The 20449-nt window shown below is 44.5% G+C and overlaps 1 protein-coding gene across 1 annotated transcript in view; it reads left to right on the top strand.

Moving 5' to 3' along the window:
• Positions 1–13400: 13400 nt before the first annotated feature.
• The window catches only part of CASQ2 (calsequestrin 2), a 62993-nt gene continuing 55944 nt past the window's right edge, over positions 13401–20449 (top strand). The window contains exon 1 of the mRNA XM_068538150.1: positions 13401–13649. Within this exon, the coding sequence (XP_068394251.1) occupies positions 13416–13649 (234 nt within the window). The 5' untranslated portion in view covers positions 13401–13415. The remainder of the gene's footprint in view (positions 13650–20449) is intronic.

Raw genomic sequence — 20449 nt, 5'->3', positions numbered from 1 at the left:
AAGTAAACTCACTGGGACAATGTGCCTCAGTTTCCCTCTTTATTAACTGAGAGGCAGGTGCCCTCACTTCCATGAGGATGATGAGACCTTTTTGTGAGAGAAGATTCCATTTCTTTTCCTGCATGTGTGACCTTGAGGGACCAGAAGGGACCTTGTAATTACGGTCAGAACCATACGAGTTCACGAGCTGTGGGATTAAAAAGTACAAGAGAGGGGCTTCCCTGGTGGCGCAGTGGTTGAGAATCTGCCTGCTAATGCAGGGGACACGGGTTCGAGCCCTGGTCTGGGAGGATCCCACATGCCGCGGAGCAACTGGCCCACGTGAGCCACAACTACTGAACCTGCGTGTCCGGAGCCTGTGCTCCACAACAAGAGATGCCGCGACAGTGAGAGGCCCGCGCACCGCGATGAAGAGTGGCCCCCGCTTGCCGCATCTAGAGAAAGCCTGTGCATGGAAACGAAGACCCAACACAGCCAAAAATAAATAAATAAATAAATTTATTAAAAAAAAAAAAGTGTGAGAGAAAGGAAAAAAAGTCCAGGAAATCAAATAATTACCTAGGAAAGGGGCACTTCTGAGGGTTGGGAGAGACAAGAGCTTGCTCTATTCAATTGATATTTACTAAGGCTCTGCATGCCAGGTACATGCTGGGCACGGAGCATGCAGTGGTGAAAAGAAAACAACCAAAAGCCTACCCTTGGCTTCATGAAGCTTATAGTCTGGGGGACAAATAGACATTAAACAAATCAAATGTGAAACTGCACCTCTAAGTGCTCTGAAGAAGCAAAGGGCTACGGGAGTGGCTAGTGGGGGACTTGACTCATTGGTGAAGGCCACTGAGAAAGTGGCAACTGAGTTGAGAGCTGAAGGACAAGTGGCATTAACTCCCTGAGGGAGGGAAGGATGAGCATTCCTGCTGGAGCAGCATGGGCCAAAGCAGCTTCTTCAATTGCAGGTATTCACTGCATCAATTATTGTCTGGTTCACACATTTTATGCTATAGGTCTACAGTATACAACCAAGGCTGTCTGCAAGGCAAGGCTGCTTTCCACTGAGAAGTGAGGTGATGAGGCAGGGGTTCTTCCTGAGTAGGATGGTAAACTTCCCCCTCTGCAGGGGGCGGAAGGCAGGTCCTGTGTTTCACTCAGTTGTCTGTCTAACAGGAACAAGGTCAAGATGTCCTGATACAGCTCTTGGGTAGCAGACAGTACGATGTGCAGGACTTGCTCTAAGGGAGGGATTTCGACAGGGTCTGTGACATTGGATCGTCTGTATCAGTCAGCTTTTGTCATGATGCTGCTGAAAAACAAGTCAGTCCAGCACTCAGTGAGTCACCACACCCGAATTTATGCTTGTGCTCATGGTCTGCAGTTTTTCTGCAGTTCGGCTGATCTAGAATGGGCTGCCTGAGAGGCTCTGCTGTGCGTCAGCTAGGCAAGGCTCCTGGCTTCAGGAGGGGTTCAGGTCTATTCCACGTGTCATCCTAGGGTCCAGGCTGAAGAGGCAATGCTACCCAAGGCATGTTCTTCTCGTGACTGATCACTGGATGCAAAAATCAGCCATGCAAGCACATTTAAGGCCTCTGCTCATGTTGCATCTGTTAACATGTCAGTGGTCAAAGAAAGCCACATGGTCAAGGTCAATATCAATGGGACAGGATGTATATTCCATCCACAGTGAGATGGGGGGAGGGAATGAATATTTTCTGAACAATAATCCAAATTATTACCCCATCCTTAAGGCCAGTGTTTGGTTATCTTAGGATTAGAAAACTTGTGCTCTGGAAACTCGCTATTTGTATTGTCTGCTATTATTTCCTTTTTGTTCTCCCTTAGTATTTAGTTAAATTCTTTTTGAAAATGTCAGATTGTCTCAGCTGTGCTGTGAAGAACCAAGGGAAACAATTTTGTCCACCCTCAAGCCTGAGTTTAAATGGAAACTGATGTCCCCTGTGGTGAAAATCCCAAGCGGGAGGTGAAACTCAGGGGAACTGTTTCTGACAATTCTTGTTCACAGCCCCTCCCCCCAGCCTTCTTCTCTGCTCACCCCTTGGAGGGTTCTATGGTTTGATTTCATAAGAAAACAGATCCTTGCAGTGTGCATGACGTGTCAGACTCCAGCATGTTGGATACAGTGTGTTTCCATCCTGGACCAAGATGCTTCCAGTTGACTTGCCATCAGCAAGGCAAGCCTCCATAAGTATCACTAGTCATTCTGACCACCAAGGCAGGGCTCTATGCACCAGGTTTCAGGCATGTCTTCATGCCCAGCCAGGCAAGTGAAGTTTACCAGTGCTCCTTGGGACCTATTTCTGTGGACAGAAGAGTAGAGTATGCTCTGTGGTGGGCAGAATCCGCTGGAGCCACGTGTCTGGGTCCAATGGAAGGCTGTTATAAGAAGAAGGGGGAAAGAAGAAGGGACAAGAAAAAGAGCAGACGTCCACTACACTTGACATTCACAGCTTTGGTCAGTCTGGGTCCCATGTATGTTCACAGCATTATTGCTCATGAAGGCTGCACACAACCTCCACTCCAGCCAGAATGCCCCTTGGAATAACCTAGCGAAGAGTAGGGAGTCTGAAATATATACCTATAGATCATCTAGCTCATTAGTTGTGTCACCTCAGGAAAGTCACTTAATTTCTCCGAGTTTAAGGAGTAAGCGATAATATTAACTGAATGTGTAGGAATTTGTTGGGGCAGCAAACAGGTGGAGCAGATTATTCGTGGCCAAGGGGCCCCTCTGTCAAGTTGTACAACCTCACCAGTTTGGAAGCTGGTTTTAGTTATGAGTCAGAGGGAGGATTAGCCGTCCTTCTGCCCTTGGAAGGAGTGGCAAAGGAATGCTTCTGGGTGTCACAAACCCAGACCACCCATTGCCAGATAGAGTAGCTATTCCTGGAACGTTGCTGACATGATGGCCTAGAGGGGATCATCCCTGCTATAAAGCCCCCGTCTCAGGGTGTCACTGATCTGCCCCTGCCCCACTTTGGTCATATGTCCATGCCTCATTAGGCCTGAGAACTCTGCCACGGGACACAATCCCACAAGAGCTTGAGTACCTCCACCCCATCAGGTTGGTCATGTGCTGAGGATGGACGATCAGGGTGTTTCAGGCAGTGCGTAGCTACCATCACAGGACTCAGCAAACAGGACAGGCAGAAAGAGTAATCAGAGGACCATATTAAAGGATAACCCCGGGAAGAGTAAAAGAATCACGTAGGCTGTGATGACTCATCTTGGAGCAGCTAAGAATAGAGTGTCCTTCCCAATCGAAACCTATCCTGTGGCCCATGAGGCAAAGAGACAGAGCTGTAACGAGCAACAAGCTCTACAGCTGGGGCTAGAGATGCAGGCAAAGCCAGTGCTCTTGCACAAGCAAGGAGTGTGTCGCCTCCTTTTCAGGTCCTGTGCGCGGGGTTAAGAGCACTGCTACTCAAGTCACAAAGACCAAAACGCTAGGGAGGGTCCGCAGAGGAGACTGTCAACCAGCCCATCGTGGTCTCTGCGTCAGGTTCCACCTCAACACTAGCGGCATTTGGGGATCAGACAATTCCTTGCTGTGAGGAACTGTCTCGTGCATTGAAAGTTCAGTGCACCGCTGGCTTCTGGCTACTAGGTACCAGTAACACCCCGAACCCCTCCGCCAGAGTAGTGACAACTGAAAATGTTTCCTGGCATTGCCAAATGTCTCCCAGGTCTTCAAATCATCTTTGGCTGAGAATCACTGATCGGGCCGTCTGGACTTAAGCCTCAGAAGAACTGCTAGCGCTTGCAATAATATTTCCTGAGACAAGAGCTTGCTGTGAAATACAGGGACCTCTTATGTTGGTTTATGTATAGCTGTGAAGCCAACAGCCATTATTTGTATAAAAATTTGCCCCAAGCACTTCACAGAGGCTTACAGTGTAGTGGTTAATTATACATACTCTACAGCAAGAATCCCAGCTTCTCCGATCCCAGCTTCACCAGGTATTGTTGGCTGACATTGGGCAAGGGACTTTCATCGCTTTGTGCCTCAGTTTCTTTATCCGTAAACTGTGGATAACCACAGGGACAACCTCACAGGGTATCTGAGACTATATATCTGCAGTTACGTGTAAAGTGCTCCCACAGCACTTGGCACGTGGTGAGCCCTAGAGATGACCTATGCTAGCACTTCTCAGCTGGGGGCTATGACACTCTTCGAAGTGTTCGTGATATGATGGCATTAAGACTGCTTTTTCAATTTTGTTCTTTTAAGTATCTAAAATACTAACTTAAAATCTTGCCACATAAAATAAAACTGCTTGGGAGCCTCCAATTAAGTATCAGTGTACATGCCCTTTAGTGGGGTCAGATAAGCCAGCTCCTGACTCAGGCACTCAGAGTATCCCTCAGCTGCCACTGTGGTTTTGGCTATTGCAGAGCTTTCAATAATCTTTATTCTTAGTCATCACCTTCAAATTTGTGCCTACAATGCACTGTTGTAAAAAGACAAGAAATACAAGGGACATTGGTGCTGAAACACACATTAAGAGGAAGCATATAAGTATTCATTAATTCTGTGAATGCATCTGGAGGTGATCTATATATATAACTCCCCAATAATTTATCTGACCCAAATCCTAATTTACATATCCAGACATATCCAAAATTTCTAAAGTTGGAATCCAAAAAATACTATCATAATTATAATGAATTGGGGTTTTTATTTATTAGGAATAGACTACTCATACCTATGCTGTATTATTTGTTCCAAAGTACTTATAAACAGCCTGCTGCACACCCAGGTGGACGCTGTGATTGCTTCCCCACATTCCTCTGACACTGAGTGTTGTTTGGGTATCCCACCCCTTCCTGGCAGCCCAGGGCTTTGAGGGAAGCTGACCCCACCAGAGTCCCAGTGATTCACTGTAAGTGAACCCCCTGGACTCTAGTTTTCAGAGGTGGGCATGTGACCTACTTTTAGCTCAGGAGACTAATGAAGATGGTTGCTGGTGGTTTCTGGGAAAAATACCCACACTGTCTTCCTGGAAGTGGAAGAGAAAGCATGAAACCCAAGAGTGGTTTGCAGTCATCTATCAACAACCAGGCACAGCCAATAATATGATGAGGATTTAAGACAAGAGAAGGCAGAGCAGAGAGATGAAACCAGAAAAGATCCTGATGACACTGTCAAGCAGATGAATCAAACCAACCCTACAGCCTTCCCTGCCTCCAGTAATACAAGTTAAGCCAGCTTGCATGGGCTTTTTGTTACTTGCACCCTAGCATAATCTCACTGCTATACCTTTAGCTTTTATAATTCTTTATAAATAAACTAAAACAATTATAAAAATTAATTTGTTGAGATAAGTGCAGTCTACAAGAATGACCCACATCATTATCATAGAAACAGTTGTTGTCTAGTTTTGCTTGTATAATCCATAGCTAAATTTCAATTTTCAATTTGCTCTGGTCCTGCCAAAAAAGAAAATCTTAAAATTAAGACCAGAATGGATTAAACTGTTTCCAAAAAATTAACTTCATCACAGAACAAAGTTTAAGAAGACTTACAGGAAATTTAAAAATAAAGCACTTTAGGGCTTCCCTGGTGGTGCAGTGGTTGAGAACCCGCCTGCCAATGCAGGGGACACGGGTTCGAGCCCTGGTCTGGGAGGATCCCACATGCCGCGGAGCAACTGGGCCCGTGAGCCACAACTACTGAGCCTGCGCGTCTGGAGCCTGTGCTCCGCAACAAGAGAGGCCCCGATAGTGAGAGGCCCGCGCACCGCGATGAAGGGTGGCCCCCGCTTGCCACAACTAGAGAAAGCCCTCGCACAGAAACGAGGACCCAACACCGCCATAAATATATGAATAAATAAATAAATTTGTAAAAAAATAAAGCACTTTATTTATAAATGAAGATTTATAAACATTTAAAAAATAATTCACAAAGTCTGGCAGCCAATCAAATATTATCAAGCATTCAAAGAAGCAAGAAAATATGACTGATAATGACGAGAATAATAATAATTGAAACTGACCCAGAATAGACACAGATGTTAGAATTAGCAGACAAGGATCTTAAGATAGTTATTATAATTATATGCCATATCTTCAAAAATTTAATTCAAGGAAGATATAGAAAGACCTAATCAGACTTTTAGAGATGAAAACTATAATGTCTGAGATGAAAAATACACTGTCTGGGATTAACAAAAGATTGTATGTTGAAGAAGAAAAAACTAGTGAACCTGAAAACTTAGCAATAGAAACTATCCAAAATGAAACACAGAGAGGGAAAAAGAATTTTAGAAAATGAAAAGAGCATCAGTGAGCTGTGAGGCAACCCCAAGTGACTCATTATATGTGTAGTTGGAGTTCTTAAGAGGGAGAGGAGACAGAAAAAAACATTTGAAAAAATAATGGTCAAACATTTAACAAATTCAATGAAAACTATAAACCTGTAGTTCCAAGGAGCACAACAAACCCCAAGCACAGGAAACATGAAGAAAACCAAGCCACTAAACCAAGACTAAAAATCAGATGGCTAAAAATCTATGAATAAAAAGAAAATCTTAAAAACAACCATAGAGAAAAAGAATATTTATATACAATAGAACAAAGATAAAGATGACAGCAATTGCTTGTAAGGAACAATGCAAGCAAGATGACAGTAGAACAACAACTTTAAGAAAAAAACTGTTAGCCTGGAACTTTTATCCAGTGAAAATATCTTTCAAAAACAAAAGCAAAATGAAAACATTTTAAGACAAACAAAAGCTACAAGAATCGTCAACAGACCTGCACCACAAGCAATGTTAAAGCAAGTTCTCTGGGTGGAAGGAAAATACCAGACGGCAATCTGGAGCTTCACAAGGCACTACAGACCAATATCCTTCATGAACAAGGTACAAAAATTTTAAACAAAATTTTAGTAAATTTAATCCAAAATTTATGAAAAGGATAACATATCATGACCAAATGGGCTTTATCTTAGAAATCCAAAGTTGAATTACCTTGCAAAAGTCACTCAATCAATCCATTTGGTAATTCACCAAATCAACAAAGTAAAAAGAGAAACCATATGGTCATCTCAATAGATGTAGAAAAAGTATTTTCAACACCCATTCTCAAAAGTAAATTCAATACCCATTTCTGATCAAAATTCTCAGCCAACTAGGAAAGGAAGTGAACTTTCCTCAACCTCATGAAGGGCATCCATAAAAAACCTACAGCTACTATCATACTTAGTAGTGAAAGCCTGAATCCTTCTCTCCTAAGATCAGAGACAAGGCAAGGATGTCCACCCTTCCCACGACCATCAGCAACGTGCAGGAGGTCCTAGTCAGTGCAGTAAGGCAAGCGAAAGAAACAAAAGGTGTCCTAATTTCAAATGAAGAAAGAAAATCTTCGATCTTTGTTTACAAATGACATAACTACCTATGTAGAAAATCCAGTGGAATCTCCAAACATCTTCTAGAATAAGTGCATTTAGCAAGTTTACAGGATACAAGATCAACATATAACAATCAGTTGTATCTCTATACACTATTAACAAATAAATGGAAATCAAAAATTTTAAAAACCTGTCATTTTAATACCATCAAAAATATGAAATAGTATCAGATAAATCTGACAAAAGATATTATGAGACCTAGATACTGAAAACTACAAAAAACTGCCAGAAGAAATCAAAAAAGACATAAATCTATGGAGAGATATACCTTTGGATGTTTGAGAAAGCTCAATATTGTAAAGATGTCAATTCTCCCCAAATTGGTTTACATATTAAACACGATCAAAATCTCAATGGACTTTTTTTTTTTTTAACTTGATGACCTGATTCTGAAGTTCACATGGAAATGTGAGGACCTGGACATCTTGGGGAGTGGATCGAGGGGGCAGTATTCTGCCCGTCACAATCTCCATTTGGACACTTTGACGTAACCTCTATATCCAGGTGATTTTTGGTTTTGGTTTTCTGTTCTTTTACTGCTTTCCCTGAGAAGTCAATATTTCCTTCTAGTTCCCGGACAAATAAACCTTAAGCTTTCCTTTTATCTGCTCTCATGTACATTTTTTTCTGAACTAAATTTCTCATTTTCTTTCTTTCTTCTCTTTTTTCCAATTGTTCCTCTTTTCTCTCTTGTAAAAAAAAAAAAAAAGCTGGTTTCTTTTTATTTTCTTGTCCTTTAAATTTTCTCTAAGTTTTTCTATTTTTGTTTTTCCCTGAAGGAGACAGAGAAGGGTCCCCCTCCTTATGCAGAATAGCCTGGGATCATGACAAGCCAGACAGAACAGGGTCCAAATCCAGTCTCTGCTACTTATCAGCTGTATTAATTTGGTAGAGTACTTGATCTTGAATTTCAGTCTCCTCATCTGTGAAATGGAAGGAATAATACTTAGCTTGATAGAATTTTAAATGAGATGATGTATAAAATGTAACGAGCCCAATGACCGGCTCATAGCAAGCACTGAAAGCATTAGTTCCCTTCTTGCTTTTCCTCTTATACACACAGAGAGCACAGGAGGTGACTCAGTACAGGGTCAAAACCCAGAACATGTCCACAAATGAGCAGTCTCACATTGTGGGCAGCCATCTATGGTTCTGAAGCAATTTCTGGCTTGTCCAAGTGACTTCATGAGCCCCCTGAGAGAGGAGGCATCTAGCTGTTGTTGCAAGTGGTAGAGAAAACAGAAACAAAGCACAAAGTCCACCTTCTGGGTTCAAACCCCAGCTCTGCTATTACTAGCCACGTGACCCTGTGCAAGTTAGTTAACCTCTCTGTACCTCGGCTTATCCATCTGGGAATAATAAAACTATCAACCTCCTGGGTTTTTAAGAAGAATAAGTTAAATTTTGCAGTACTTAAAATAAGACCTGGTACAAAGTTAGTGCTTCGCATTTATTTAACAAATATTTAATGAGAACTACTATTGGCAAGGCCAGTTTCAAGGAATACTTTGAACAGATGCTGTCCCGGCTCCTATAAGGCTCAGTCTAGCTGGGGAAAAAAGAATCCCCAATGGGAGGGATGTTCCCAAGGAGAAGTATGGTTGGTACCTAAGGGGAGTGAATGTCAGCTCCCGGTCTACCCTGAGGGCCTCGCTGAAGAAGTGACATTCGCTAAGATCTGGACGGTTATACAACCTAGCTCTCTTTAAACCTAGCATTGATCTTTCTCTTCTCGGTTCTGTTTAGGAGTTTTCTGGTGCTGGGGACCAGGGAAGGCTCCTGGAGCTGCCTGATATTCAGAGTCAAGAGGAAAAGGAAGGCCTTGGGGTTGCTGGCAGGACCGTTCTGATTTGACCAGAGGAAGCCTCGAGCACCCGGCTGTAGACACAGGCATTTCTGGGACTTTCTCTTCCAGGCCAGCATGCTGACTCCCCTGGCCTGTGGCACAGCGGAATGGAAGGAATGGGCTCAAAGAAAGAAAGATGCCATGCTCAGCTTTGTCCACGGGGTGGAGTATTTTAGCCAAAGAAGGGGCTTTTGGAGGCGGTGAAGTCCTCGACCTCTGCCTTGGAGGAGAGGCAAGCTTGGGCTTGTGAGAGTCACGCCCATCAAACCCTCTTCCGCAGGTAACAGTCAACGAACTTCCTCAAACCTGTGGCCTGTGCCAGGGCCTATCCTGGGAAAGAAAGTATTCTATGGGCAGAACAAATTCTAGAAGTTTAGAGCCAGAAAGCGGCCAGGGGAGACCAGTGAGTCTGACCCTCTTTTCCACAAATTAGAAATGTGAGGGCCGAGAGGTGAGTAGACTCACCAAGGTCACACAGCTGGGTTGAGCTGTGTCAGACCAGCCCAGAATCCAGGTGTCCTGACTTCCGGGTCACAGCCCTCTCTGAGCTGCCTCCGAGTCGTTCAGATAGGTTCCCTACCCTGTGGACCCACCCATGTAGGTGTGAGCCCATATGTCTTATTAACAGACAGAAAAGTCTGAGAGAGAAAACTGATGCTTTCATCGGAGGAAGGAGGAGGTGGATGCAGCGCCCCCTAGTGGTGGAATCCCCGTAGGTCTCAGCGCGGAAGCACCTGCTTCTTCTCCCTGGAAGAAGCTTGCTCTCTGCCTCACCCTTGTGCTCCCTGCTGCTCCTAGGTTCCCTCCTTGAAGATGCTTTCCTTCACCCGCGGTCCAAAAGGGCCACCTCCCACCCACTGTCGCAGGCTCTCCCTTGTCCTTCTCAACTGCTCTTTAGAGCACGTGCCTCTATTTGAAGTCCTATTTTACATGGGTGCACACACATATACCCCTTAAGTACATTGATTATTTATTGCTCATCTCCCCTCCCGGATGTAAACTCAGTGAGTTCAGATGGATAACGTGTCCAACCCCAGTACCCAGTAGAGTGTCTGGTACATAGAATGTGCCCCATAAAAATGTATTTAATTAACAAATAAATGAAAGATCATGGCTTCAAATCCTGATTCATCTGTAAAACGAGTTATGTGAAGATCCAGTTAAATAATATATGCAAAACGGTCCTGCCACCTGTCAAGGGTAAACAAATGAAAGGGGGAGGTTAGAATACGGGATTCTAGGGAGTGGCCACTTGGAGTGAGGGACTGGAAATTGTTAGCAAAAACAAGGGGCCTATGTCATGTATCGTGACAATAGTTAACATACATTTATATTGATTTGTTTCCTCTGTTTTATCCTTTCTTGTTTAAAAGCAAAGACAAAAAATACCTGCTAATGGCACGTAAAGACACACGTACAATTCAGCACAGTCACATAAACTAGGCCTGTGTAGGTGACACCCTGACCTGGGTAGCTGCTAAAACTGGAATGAAAAGCTGATTTGCCAGATGCCAACTTGACTCAGACATGTCAGAAGCATTCCTTGTTTACAAAATAAATACATTAAGGTTGGTGAGCAAGAAGGCAAAGGAAAAACAAAAACAATAAAAAGCAGTCAGAAAAAAATGGCTGGGACATAAAAAGTCGATCAGGCAAAACCTAACCTTACTAAGAGGGGGGCACGCATGTCAGCCCCCGTGTCTAGGTGTGGGTGGACGGTGGGAAACCTCATCAGCACAACACGTGTGAGTGGCCATGCCGTCCTCAGGGCTGGGCTTTGCGGCCCCAAATTGAGCCAGGATTTAGGGACAGGAACTTTCCACACTGGAGCTTTTTATCTGTTAATACACAGTTGGTCATAAGCCAGACTTGAGGGCTAAACTGAATTTTTAAAAATTATCCCTTTACCCTGGTACTTTTCATCAGTTGCAAGTCAGTGGGAAATTCAAAGACTCTGACTTTAAACATCTCTCAGTTTTTTGGTGACATTTAAAAAAAGCATATATTAAGAGAAGTGGAGCAAATTCTAAATAAAGATAAGCCAATGAGATTGAGACAACTGGGAACAGTTTTTGGAAGCTGACCTTGAAAAGACAAGACATACATTGTTTCACTCAAAAATCGTTTTCCCCTTAAATTTTCTAAAGAAATCAGAGATCTGGCACGCTTGCAAGTGACCTGAAAAGCTAACCGCATCTTAGAATGGCTATTCTTGGCTCTATCTTTAAAAGCCTAGAGAATTCACCATCAGAAAGAACTGAATGCTGTCATGGGTTTCAGCGAGGGGTTCCCCAAGGTCCTGGCTTCCTGGACATGAACCTGTCCTAAAGACAACTCCCGTCAGCCTGACTGTCAGCCTCAGGACCTCTGGCTGCAGTAGAGGGGCTTGCTTTCACTCATGTAGGCCACTGAACTTCTTTTTTCCTTCTGTTCCCTGCAAAGTTTGTATGGGACAGAGTCCTTGCTATTTCCAAAGCTGATTTTCCAACCAGAAGAAGAAAAAATTGTGGCCTAAATCATGAGAGCCATTAGACTACTCTAAAGAGTGGAAAGACATGGGTGGACTGTTGTTTGACCAGAAAAGATGGAGCCACGTAAGAAAAGAGGTGTCTGTGGGGGAACTGCCCCATCAGAGTGAAAGCACCCAGGAACACCAGGCTCCAAGGCAGAGCTGAACCCTCACTCAAGCAGTTGGGAATGCGGTCTCTGACAAGGTGCTGAGCTCCCTGAAGCTCAGTTAGCTCCCCTGTGCAATGAGCCCTAATCACGTCTGCCCCAGTTGCCTGCTGGATTCAAGAAGGCAGAGAGAAAAGGGTTCACAAACCATTACTATTAGAAACTGAGAAGTAATTATTATAATAACCTATGTTCCACCATCTCCAGGAAGAATGAATTAACTATAATAGCTGCCGTGTTTGGGTAACTGCTTTGTACCATGGCTTCCCATCTCTGTGTTCCAAGCCTTACAATGTAGTCGTAATTATCCCCATTTTACATGGTGGGCGTCGGGGGTGGGGGAGGGAGATTGAGAGTCAGAGAGGGTGAGTGACCCTCCAAAGTCTATTCAGCCATTAAGAGGCAGAGCACGGATTTGAACTCAGATCTGTCCGGCTCCTGGACTCTCTACATCAGTCTGTCTCTAATGAAGAGGAAAGGGGGAAAAATGATACATTGGGGGTTCATGTTAAAAAAGAAAGATGACGGGGATGATAGCGAAAAGCCTAAGAGGGTTTCTGAGGAAGACTGTTGAACTTTTATTTTATTTGATTTTAGAGCAGGGCAGGATCTCCTGGTGTCAGCGGCGTTCAGCTGTGAGCAGGGGCAGAAGGAGAGGAAATGTGACCCCGGGCGGGCTGGGCTCCTGGAGCGCTTTCCGTGGAGAAAGGGTGACCCTACATCCCTCGCCCAGCCACGGGGACACGGCGCAACGGGCAGCCAGGGAAAGGCAGGTGCAGAACGTCAAGTCCACCTGGGGGTCCGGCTGGTCCCCAGGTCAGCAGTGAGTAGGTAAGGGATGAACAGCCTGCCGGGCAGGGACAGACTGAAATAGTTCCCGGGGGTAATAGACCGATTCAATAGCGTCTGAGTGGCCCTGTGCACATCCTGAGTGGCATCCAAGCGCCACGTCTCTCTCCTCTCCTTTTCTCCTCCTCCCTCTGAGTGAATTTCTCTCCTCTGACCTTCCCGCCCTCCTCATTTCATGTGCACACGTTCCCCCGTCTCCCTCCCACCTCCTCCTCCGCCGGCCTGACAAACTGTATCAGCGAATCCCTCAACAGTGCCATATCTAACTTTTTAATTCATTGCATGATTTATTTTTAGCCTGAAACAACTGCATCCTAAAAATGGAGTTCCTGATGAGACAGGGGCTGGGCAGAGCTATGCGAGGTATCTGGGGCTGGGCCGCCTAGCCTGGCTCTGGTTCTACACACGCATGGGTGTGAGCCTCTGCACGCTTTGTCCCAAGCCCACGATTACAGTCAGCAGCCGGAGGAGGTGAAGAAGGGGTTCTCGGGCCCAGGAAGGGCCAAGGAGAGAGACGAGATCGGCCTCTCTGCTCCCCACTGCTCCCAGCAAGTCTTCTAAGGCACCAGCCTCTTTCCTACACACGGTGTTTCTGGGAAAGAAAAACAAAACTTCGCCCAGATGAAGAGAACCCACCTGTTTGTGATGGCGGTCTACCTGCTGTCCTCCTGCAGGGCAGAGGAGGGGCTGAACTTCCCCACCTATGACGGCAAGGACCGCGTGGTCAGTCTAACCGAGAAGAATTTCAAGCAGGTTTTGAAGAAATACGACTTGCTCTGCCTCTACTACCATGAGCCCGTGTCTTCAGATAAAGCCGCGCAGAAACAGTTCCAACTGAAAGAAATTGTGCTGGAGGTGAGTGGGGGGCCCCCAGACCACGTGGTCCAAGGGAGCGGGAGCTGGCCAGTGGTCGGCATGTGAGGACCTGAGGGCGCTGAGAATGTATCCTGAAGTCTTGCCCCATTTCAGTCTCAGGCAAATCTGAAGATATACTTGTTGCAAAGCTGGGATGTGTGAAAAACAGGGGTGGGTCCAGACTCCTAAGATGGGACAATTGAATGTGCTGCATGGTGCATAATAGTCTGTAAAGATGTAAAGTCTGTCATCTGATGGTCCTCTTGATTTCTCAAGGGCAATAGTTCCAGCTACTCTTTTCCTCAGGGAATGTTAAAGCTATCGTTAAAAAGCCTGACTGAAATGAAATTCAGGGTTATTTGCAGGTTTCATTCGGCGTGCTTATTTCCTACTCCTTGTTCCGTTAAGTCTCCCCATGATCCTGATGAAGCAGGAGTCATTTGACCTTGCCTGTCCTCGTGGGTCAGACGGGGAGTATCACTAAGCGATGAGCCTCTCTTGTGACTTGGTTTTAGTCAACATCGCACAGTGTAGATGTGGGAAGATTTTAGCTGCGCGTTCATTAATGGGAATATTTCTTTTTCTCAGAAAGTTCTTGGTGTGAGTTCAGGGAAGATGCTGAAGTCAGTTCTTATTTCATCTGCATTACATGGCCTGTCTGTAAACCTGGCGCTGGGACCCGTTCTCTAATCCTGTGTGAATGCCCCAGGAGCTCCTCCCACAGTTCCTCCTGGACAGTTTCAGATCGCTTACACTCAGGAACACCTGTGAGTGCCAAGAATTCTAATAGGCACCAAGATCCCTTATCAGTCCCCAGGTCCCGCTCAGCCCAGGCACAAATCTGTGAAAAGGACTACTGGAGAACTACAGCAGTTTATTAACCGGCACAGCCAGAAAGTTCAGCTCAATCAGATGCCTTATTTTCTTTCTTTTTTTCCCAGTGTTATTGAGACATAACTGGCATACTTTGTAATCAAAGACTCTGATGAACAGAATTGCCATGTAAAACCCATGTGCATTTTAATTCTCAAAAAAAAATTGGCTGTAATAAAATCCAGGAAAACCACCCCAAACACATCAAAATATCTTTGATAATTAAAAAAGTATTGCAGAATCCTGTGTCTCCCGATCATCATACACATATCTATTTTCAGAGGATTTATATATGGCAGTGTGGTCATTACAGAGAGCTCTGGTGGACAAAAAACCTTTGTGGGTTACAAGTGAGGAAAAAGCAGGGACCGTTATCAGGTCTTTGTACTATATATACGGGAAAATTACAGGCTGGGAAAAACCGGGACATACAGCACAGCTGCTGTCCAGCCCATGAAACCCTCACTCACATGATTATCTCCATCTCAAACTGCCCTACTCAATTATAGAGACATATTTATGAAAAGTTAATTGAAGGCATAAGTATTCTACCATATATGCTCATCACTGGCCACTTAGCCTAGAACTCAGAAAGAATGCCAGTGCAAGCAGTGACCCCATTTCTGATTCCCTTTTATATTAACACACACGCGCACACACACACACACACACACACACACAAACTCCCCCAAGAATCTGTCTCCCCCAAAGATGAATTCTGTACTCCCAAGGAAAATCCTGAGAAGGAGCTTTGCCCTGGACTCGCCATCCTTCCAGCCACCTTTGATCCAAGAGTGCCCGGCAGAGACTGACAAGGGGGGAGTTCAGCACAGGAGGTAGTCTGATGCCCCACAGACTCCTAAATCGCTAAGGGAAAGAGATCACAGAACTTGGAGTCAGGAGTTCCTGATTTATATTCTGGCTTTGCCTCTACTGGACACATGACATAGGGCAGGTTACTTAATTTCTCTGAGCCTCATTTTCTTATCTATAAATCTGAAAAAAATAATAACTATCATACAGGCTTATGAGATGATTAAATAATAATAATCAACATTTATTGAATGCTTCCTGTGTGCAGGGATTGTATGTGGTAGCTGGTTTGATCTTTACGGTACTTCTCTGTTGTAGATACAGTTACTATCCCCCTTTGACAGATGGGGAAACTGAGGCACAGAGAGGCTAAGTTGCCCAAGATTACTCTACTCATGCAGGTGAAGGCAGTTTTAGCCCAGCCCCTGTACTGCGTTACTGCTGGAATCAAATGAGACAATGTACAAGGAGTTGGTGGATACCCTGTTCAGTATTATTTCAAGAGTCTTCCTTAAATAGAGCACTCAGCCTGTGGGCCTGGGCCTGATGATGCCAGCTGTATCACCAACAGGGCTGAGAGGCACAGAGCCCCAGAGGCACTGCTTATGCAAATGTCCAAACCCTGGGGGAGGTAGGGCTCCCTCCGTGTGGGTCGGGGAGGGGAGGGGTGGGTCTTTGTTGAGATACCTGTCAGGTGCAGGCTGTTCCTCAGCATCCAGGACAAAACTGGTTCCAGGAATCCCATGACTGATAAGAGAGGGTAGATGTGAAACTTTAAATTTTCTTTGTGGTCAGAAAAGCCTATTTTGCCCTCTTAATTCCCTGGACTCCAAACCTACACTAAGGAAAATATCCTGCCCATCCCAGAGCCGTGTCCGTTTGGGATAGAAGGAGGGGAGGAGACAGTGAAATCTCAGCCCTGGGCAGACAGCACAGGAAGGGGGCGGGCTCCTTCCCTCCCAATAGTTTGGGAAGGTGGCTTTCTTTCTTCTTTTTTTTTTTTTGGGGATTTTTGAATTTTATTTTATTTATTTTTTATACAGCTGGTTCTTATTAGTTATCTATTTTGTACATATTAGTGTATATATGTCAATCCCAATCTCCCAATTCATCCCACCACCACCCCCCCCGGGGAAGGTGGCTGTCCATGTTTTTTATCATAACTCACTGTGACCTAATGTGTACAGACACATACTCAGGTGAAACAAAAGTTTCATAGGACAACACATGATTATTTGGGGAATACTTGGATTTAAAATACTTTTGTCTTCTATTTTATTGTTCTTTTCTATTCTTCTATTGTATTTCATTAAAAAAAAAATACTAATCCCAACCTATTAAATTGATTTCCCTCTCCGGTGATGAGTTGCCATCCTCAGGTTGAAAACCCTGGGGAATTTCTAAGGGTTAGAAGGTTAGGAATTAGAAGTTCATAACTCGTCACATAAGGGCCATCCCATTCTGATAAAAAAATCCAAAGGTACTATGGTCAATGTTTCGTCTGCTGCTGTAAGGACTGATGTTGAAACACCCAGAAACAGCCCCATCCACGGGGTAAGGAGGTCACTGCCTGACTTGGGGCCTTGAAATGCAGATCATTTAGTCATACATCTGTCACTTACTCTAGGTTGGGCCTTGGGGTGCACGCTGTGGATACTGGGAACGTGAGGCACTCAGGTGGCTCATAGCCTGATGTGGAAATTACAGTGCAATACAAATGAAAAGCCACAGTGCAACGGGGTCACTGTAATAGTAGGGCAACATAAGGTCCTCTGGGAGCGCAGAGGAAAGAGGAAGCACCCCGCCCTCTGGGAGAGATGTGGAAGACATGACAAGGAAGAATTGATTTGTGAAAATGAGTAGAATTTACCAGACAAATAAGCGAGGGTCGGGGAGGGAACCGCAAGAGCTAAGGTTCTGATAGCTCCCAAATCTTTTCCCACCCCACTAGCTTTTTCCTAAAATTTGGCCACGAGGGCCTTGTTCCTTTAGGTAAAATTTTTATCCCTACTTAGTCAAGCTTCTCTGGGAGAAGCCGTCTTTTAAGACATTGCTATTCATTTACACTTCCATCTGATCAAGTTTGAGTTTTGTGTTGAAAGCAGGGTTTGATAAGGGGAAGAGGAGAAAGGGAAGAATATGAGGCCATTAAAAGCTTAGGCAGAAAAAGGGCAAGTCAAATGGCACCGGGAGGCATCACACTCAAACTTTGCTTTGCATTTGGTTGGGGTCTAATTCTGGGGGACCCCAGTGTTGGTGCATTGTATGTAGCTCTATACAGATGTTCTGTAAATGCTTGTTGAATGAATGAGTGAAGTGTTAGAGCTCAAAAGAACCTTGAGAACCATCTAGATTTTACTGAACCTCTCATGTCATACATACGGCCTTGCAGTGTTGTGACTTACACAGCTGGTAATCCTGATTCTTGGTTGGGCATTTCATCCACAAAGTAACAACACACTCGTGTAAGGATATGTTAGACTATGTGGAAAAGACAAAACAGGCAACAAGAACTGCCACCCAGAACTAAACATGGTTAATGTTCTGATAGAGTTCTTTCCAGTTATTTTTCTATGCATAAAATCACATTTTCCAATTAGGTTTATACCATTTTTATAGTTTTGTTTCCTGCTTATTTCGTTTCAGTATATTGTGAGTGTTCCTATGTCACTAAATAGCTTTAAATTCTTGACAAACAATGTTAATGCTGGCATAGTATTCCACTGTATGACCATACACATTTTTAAGATAATTTCTCTGTTTTTTTTCCTTTGAATTTTTAAAAAAATTTTTATTGGAGTATAGTTGATTTACAATGTTGTGTTAGTTTCAGGTGTACAGCATAGTGAATCAGTTATACATATACATATATTCACTCTTTTTTAGATTCTTTTCCCATATAGGCCATTACAGAATTTCTCTCTTTCTGGATGCTGACACAATTTTCAGGGTTTTAAAAACCTTTGTCTATTTATATTTTTATTGTTGTTTTAACGGACATTCTTTGATTTCTAGCTAGGCTGATTTTTTCATAAAATTATTTGCCATTTACATTTTTTCTTATTTTTCTATGCCTTTTCCCCATTTTTTCTATTGAGGTGTCAACTCAGATTATAAAGGAAGTTGCAATTTTGTATACTATTTCCTTCAGCTTTGGCCAAGTCAGGAAATGTAGTCATACCACAATGGCTGAATCCTGTTAGTACTGCAGGACTCAGAGACACAAGAGAAGGATACGGGCACTGAATTTGATTCTTCCTTGCTCCTTTGTTGCCTGCTTCCACCTTCGCCTTGAAACTGCAGTGCAAGTGCTATGCCTATCATGTTCTATAAATATTGCCAGAGAAAGTCCTCCCACATTCGACATCACTGACCTCTCTCAGGTTGAAATGCTTGAGAGGTGATGTGCTCTAACATGGGCTTCCAAATCAGATAGACCTGGGTTTAATTCCCAAGGAAGTCTGTCTGTGTTCAGGTTCCTTACTTGTGATGTGAGATGCTGGAGACGGTGTGAGGATTCAGTGAGGCAGGACGGCAAGAGCTCAGCTTCTGGCACACAGAAGGTACTGGACAAATGCTGACTCCTTTCAGCCCACACCCCCTTTCAGTCGGGATTTTAGATACAGCCCAGCCTGACCCATCACTTTAGAGACTGAGGACCCCAGGCCACTTTCAGAGAGCTCAGGGCTGGTGATGTGATGCCATGTTGCTTATTCACAGCCAGCCACGCCCAGAAAGGTGGAGTGACTTTCCCTGATCACAGACCCTCTCCCTCTGATCGCCAAGGCTTACGGAGCCTGTGTCTGATAGATTCAACAACATTATCAGCGTCAGTTCTTAAATTAGGCCCCTTCCGCATTTTCGGTCACACTGCAGCCTCCATCCATTTAAGAAGTTCTTCCACTTCCTTCAGGTTCCTTCTAACTCACTCTTTCTCTCCTTGGAGACATATGTTGGAGTTCTCCCCCTAGATTGGAAGCTTCCTGAAGGCAACTGAATTCAAAGCAAACTTGGTAAGGGGGGAAGTTAAAAAAAAAAAAAAAAGAAACAAAAAAACACAGATGGAATCAAGTTCCTATGGACAAGGGCCAAAAAACTGCTTGTGAGCCAAAAACACAACTGAATGAATGGCCTGGTCGTGTGACAGAGGATGCCTTGATGTCAGAAGGAACCCCAGCAGTATGGTGTCCACACTGTGAGTTCCTGAGCTCTCTGGAAATGGTGTCATGGTCCTGCCAAATGCCTAGGCCAGGTGTGGGGAACCATTTACTTCTTCCTCTTCCCCTCCTACCTTCACACAGATCTTATCCCCCAGGCCGAGGCCCATTTCCTTTCCTCTACGCCACTCCACCTCTAGGAAACCAGCATTCCAACCTGAAAAAGAAGGAAGGAAAAGGGGAAAACTTTTCCTAGTGAGCTTCATGCTTACGTAGAAATGATTTCATGGCCACTTAAACATCTCTAGAGGGAAAGGAGAAAGGAGGCCTCAGTGTTGGAATCGCTGGACACTCTGATCACATTCATCTCCAGAGCTGAGGCTGTGCACTGTGTATATATGTCCTATGGGAGCAGCTAAACACACCAACCTGTAACCAATATACATTTACAGGATTAGGAAAAACTACAGGGGATTTTTCTCAGGCAAGTTAGTGTGTGTTTCAGAACATGAAAATACGTACTATGAATCCTTGAATAGAAATACTCATTCGTCAAATATCTGTGGCTCGTAGTGGGACTCTCAGGAATCATAGCATGAATGAATGAGTCACTGAATAGATGGTGAACAAGCAATGCTTTCCACACTGTGAACAGTACATATCACGTGATTTGTTTAGGGTGACTGGTCCCTGGGGCTGGCAGGCAACCTGGGGTCCTGGCACAGAAATAGCCACATCACCCCGGTAGCTGCCCGCCAGGTTGACCGGCTGCACCTGTTGTTTCTCAGGAGGTCCGAGGCTGCTTCCCCTCTGCATCCCCTCTGATGCTTCCCCAGAGGATTCCCTCTGCAGGGCCTTCTTCTCTTCCTGCTTACGGAAGTCCCACTTCACTCACCACAAAAAAGCCACTGCCATCCCCACACATGACCTGCCCAGGGGCTCTCTCCCAAGCCCTCT

The sequence above is a fragment of the Eschrichtius robustus genome, chromosome 3 (assembly GCF_028021215.1).
Source record: "Eschrichtius robustus isolate mEscRob2 chromosome 3, mEscRob2.pri, whole genome shotgun sequence".
Taxonomy (NCBI): Eukaryota; Metazoa; Chordata; class Mammalia; order Artiodactyla; family Eschrichtiidae; genus Eschrichtius; species Eschrichtius robustus.
The sequence above is the reverse complement of the archived record's forward strand: the minus strand, read 5'-3'. Positions and strand labels throughout refer to the sequence as shown.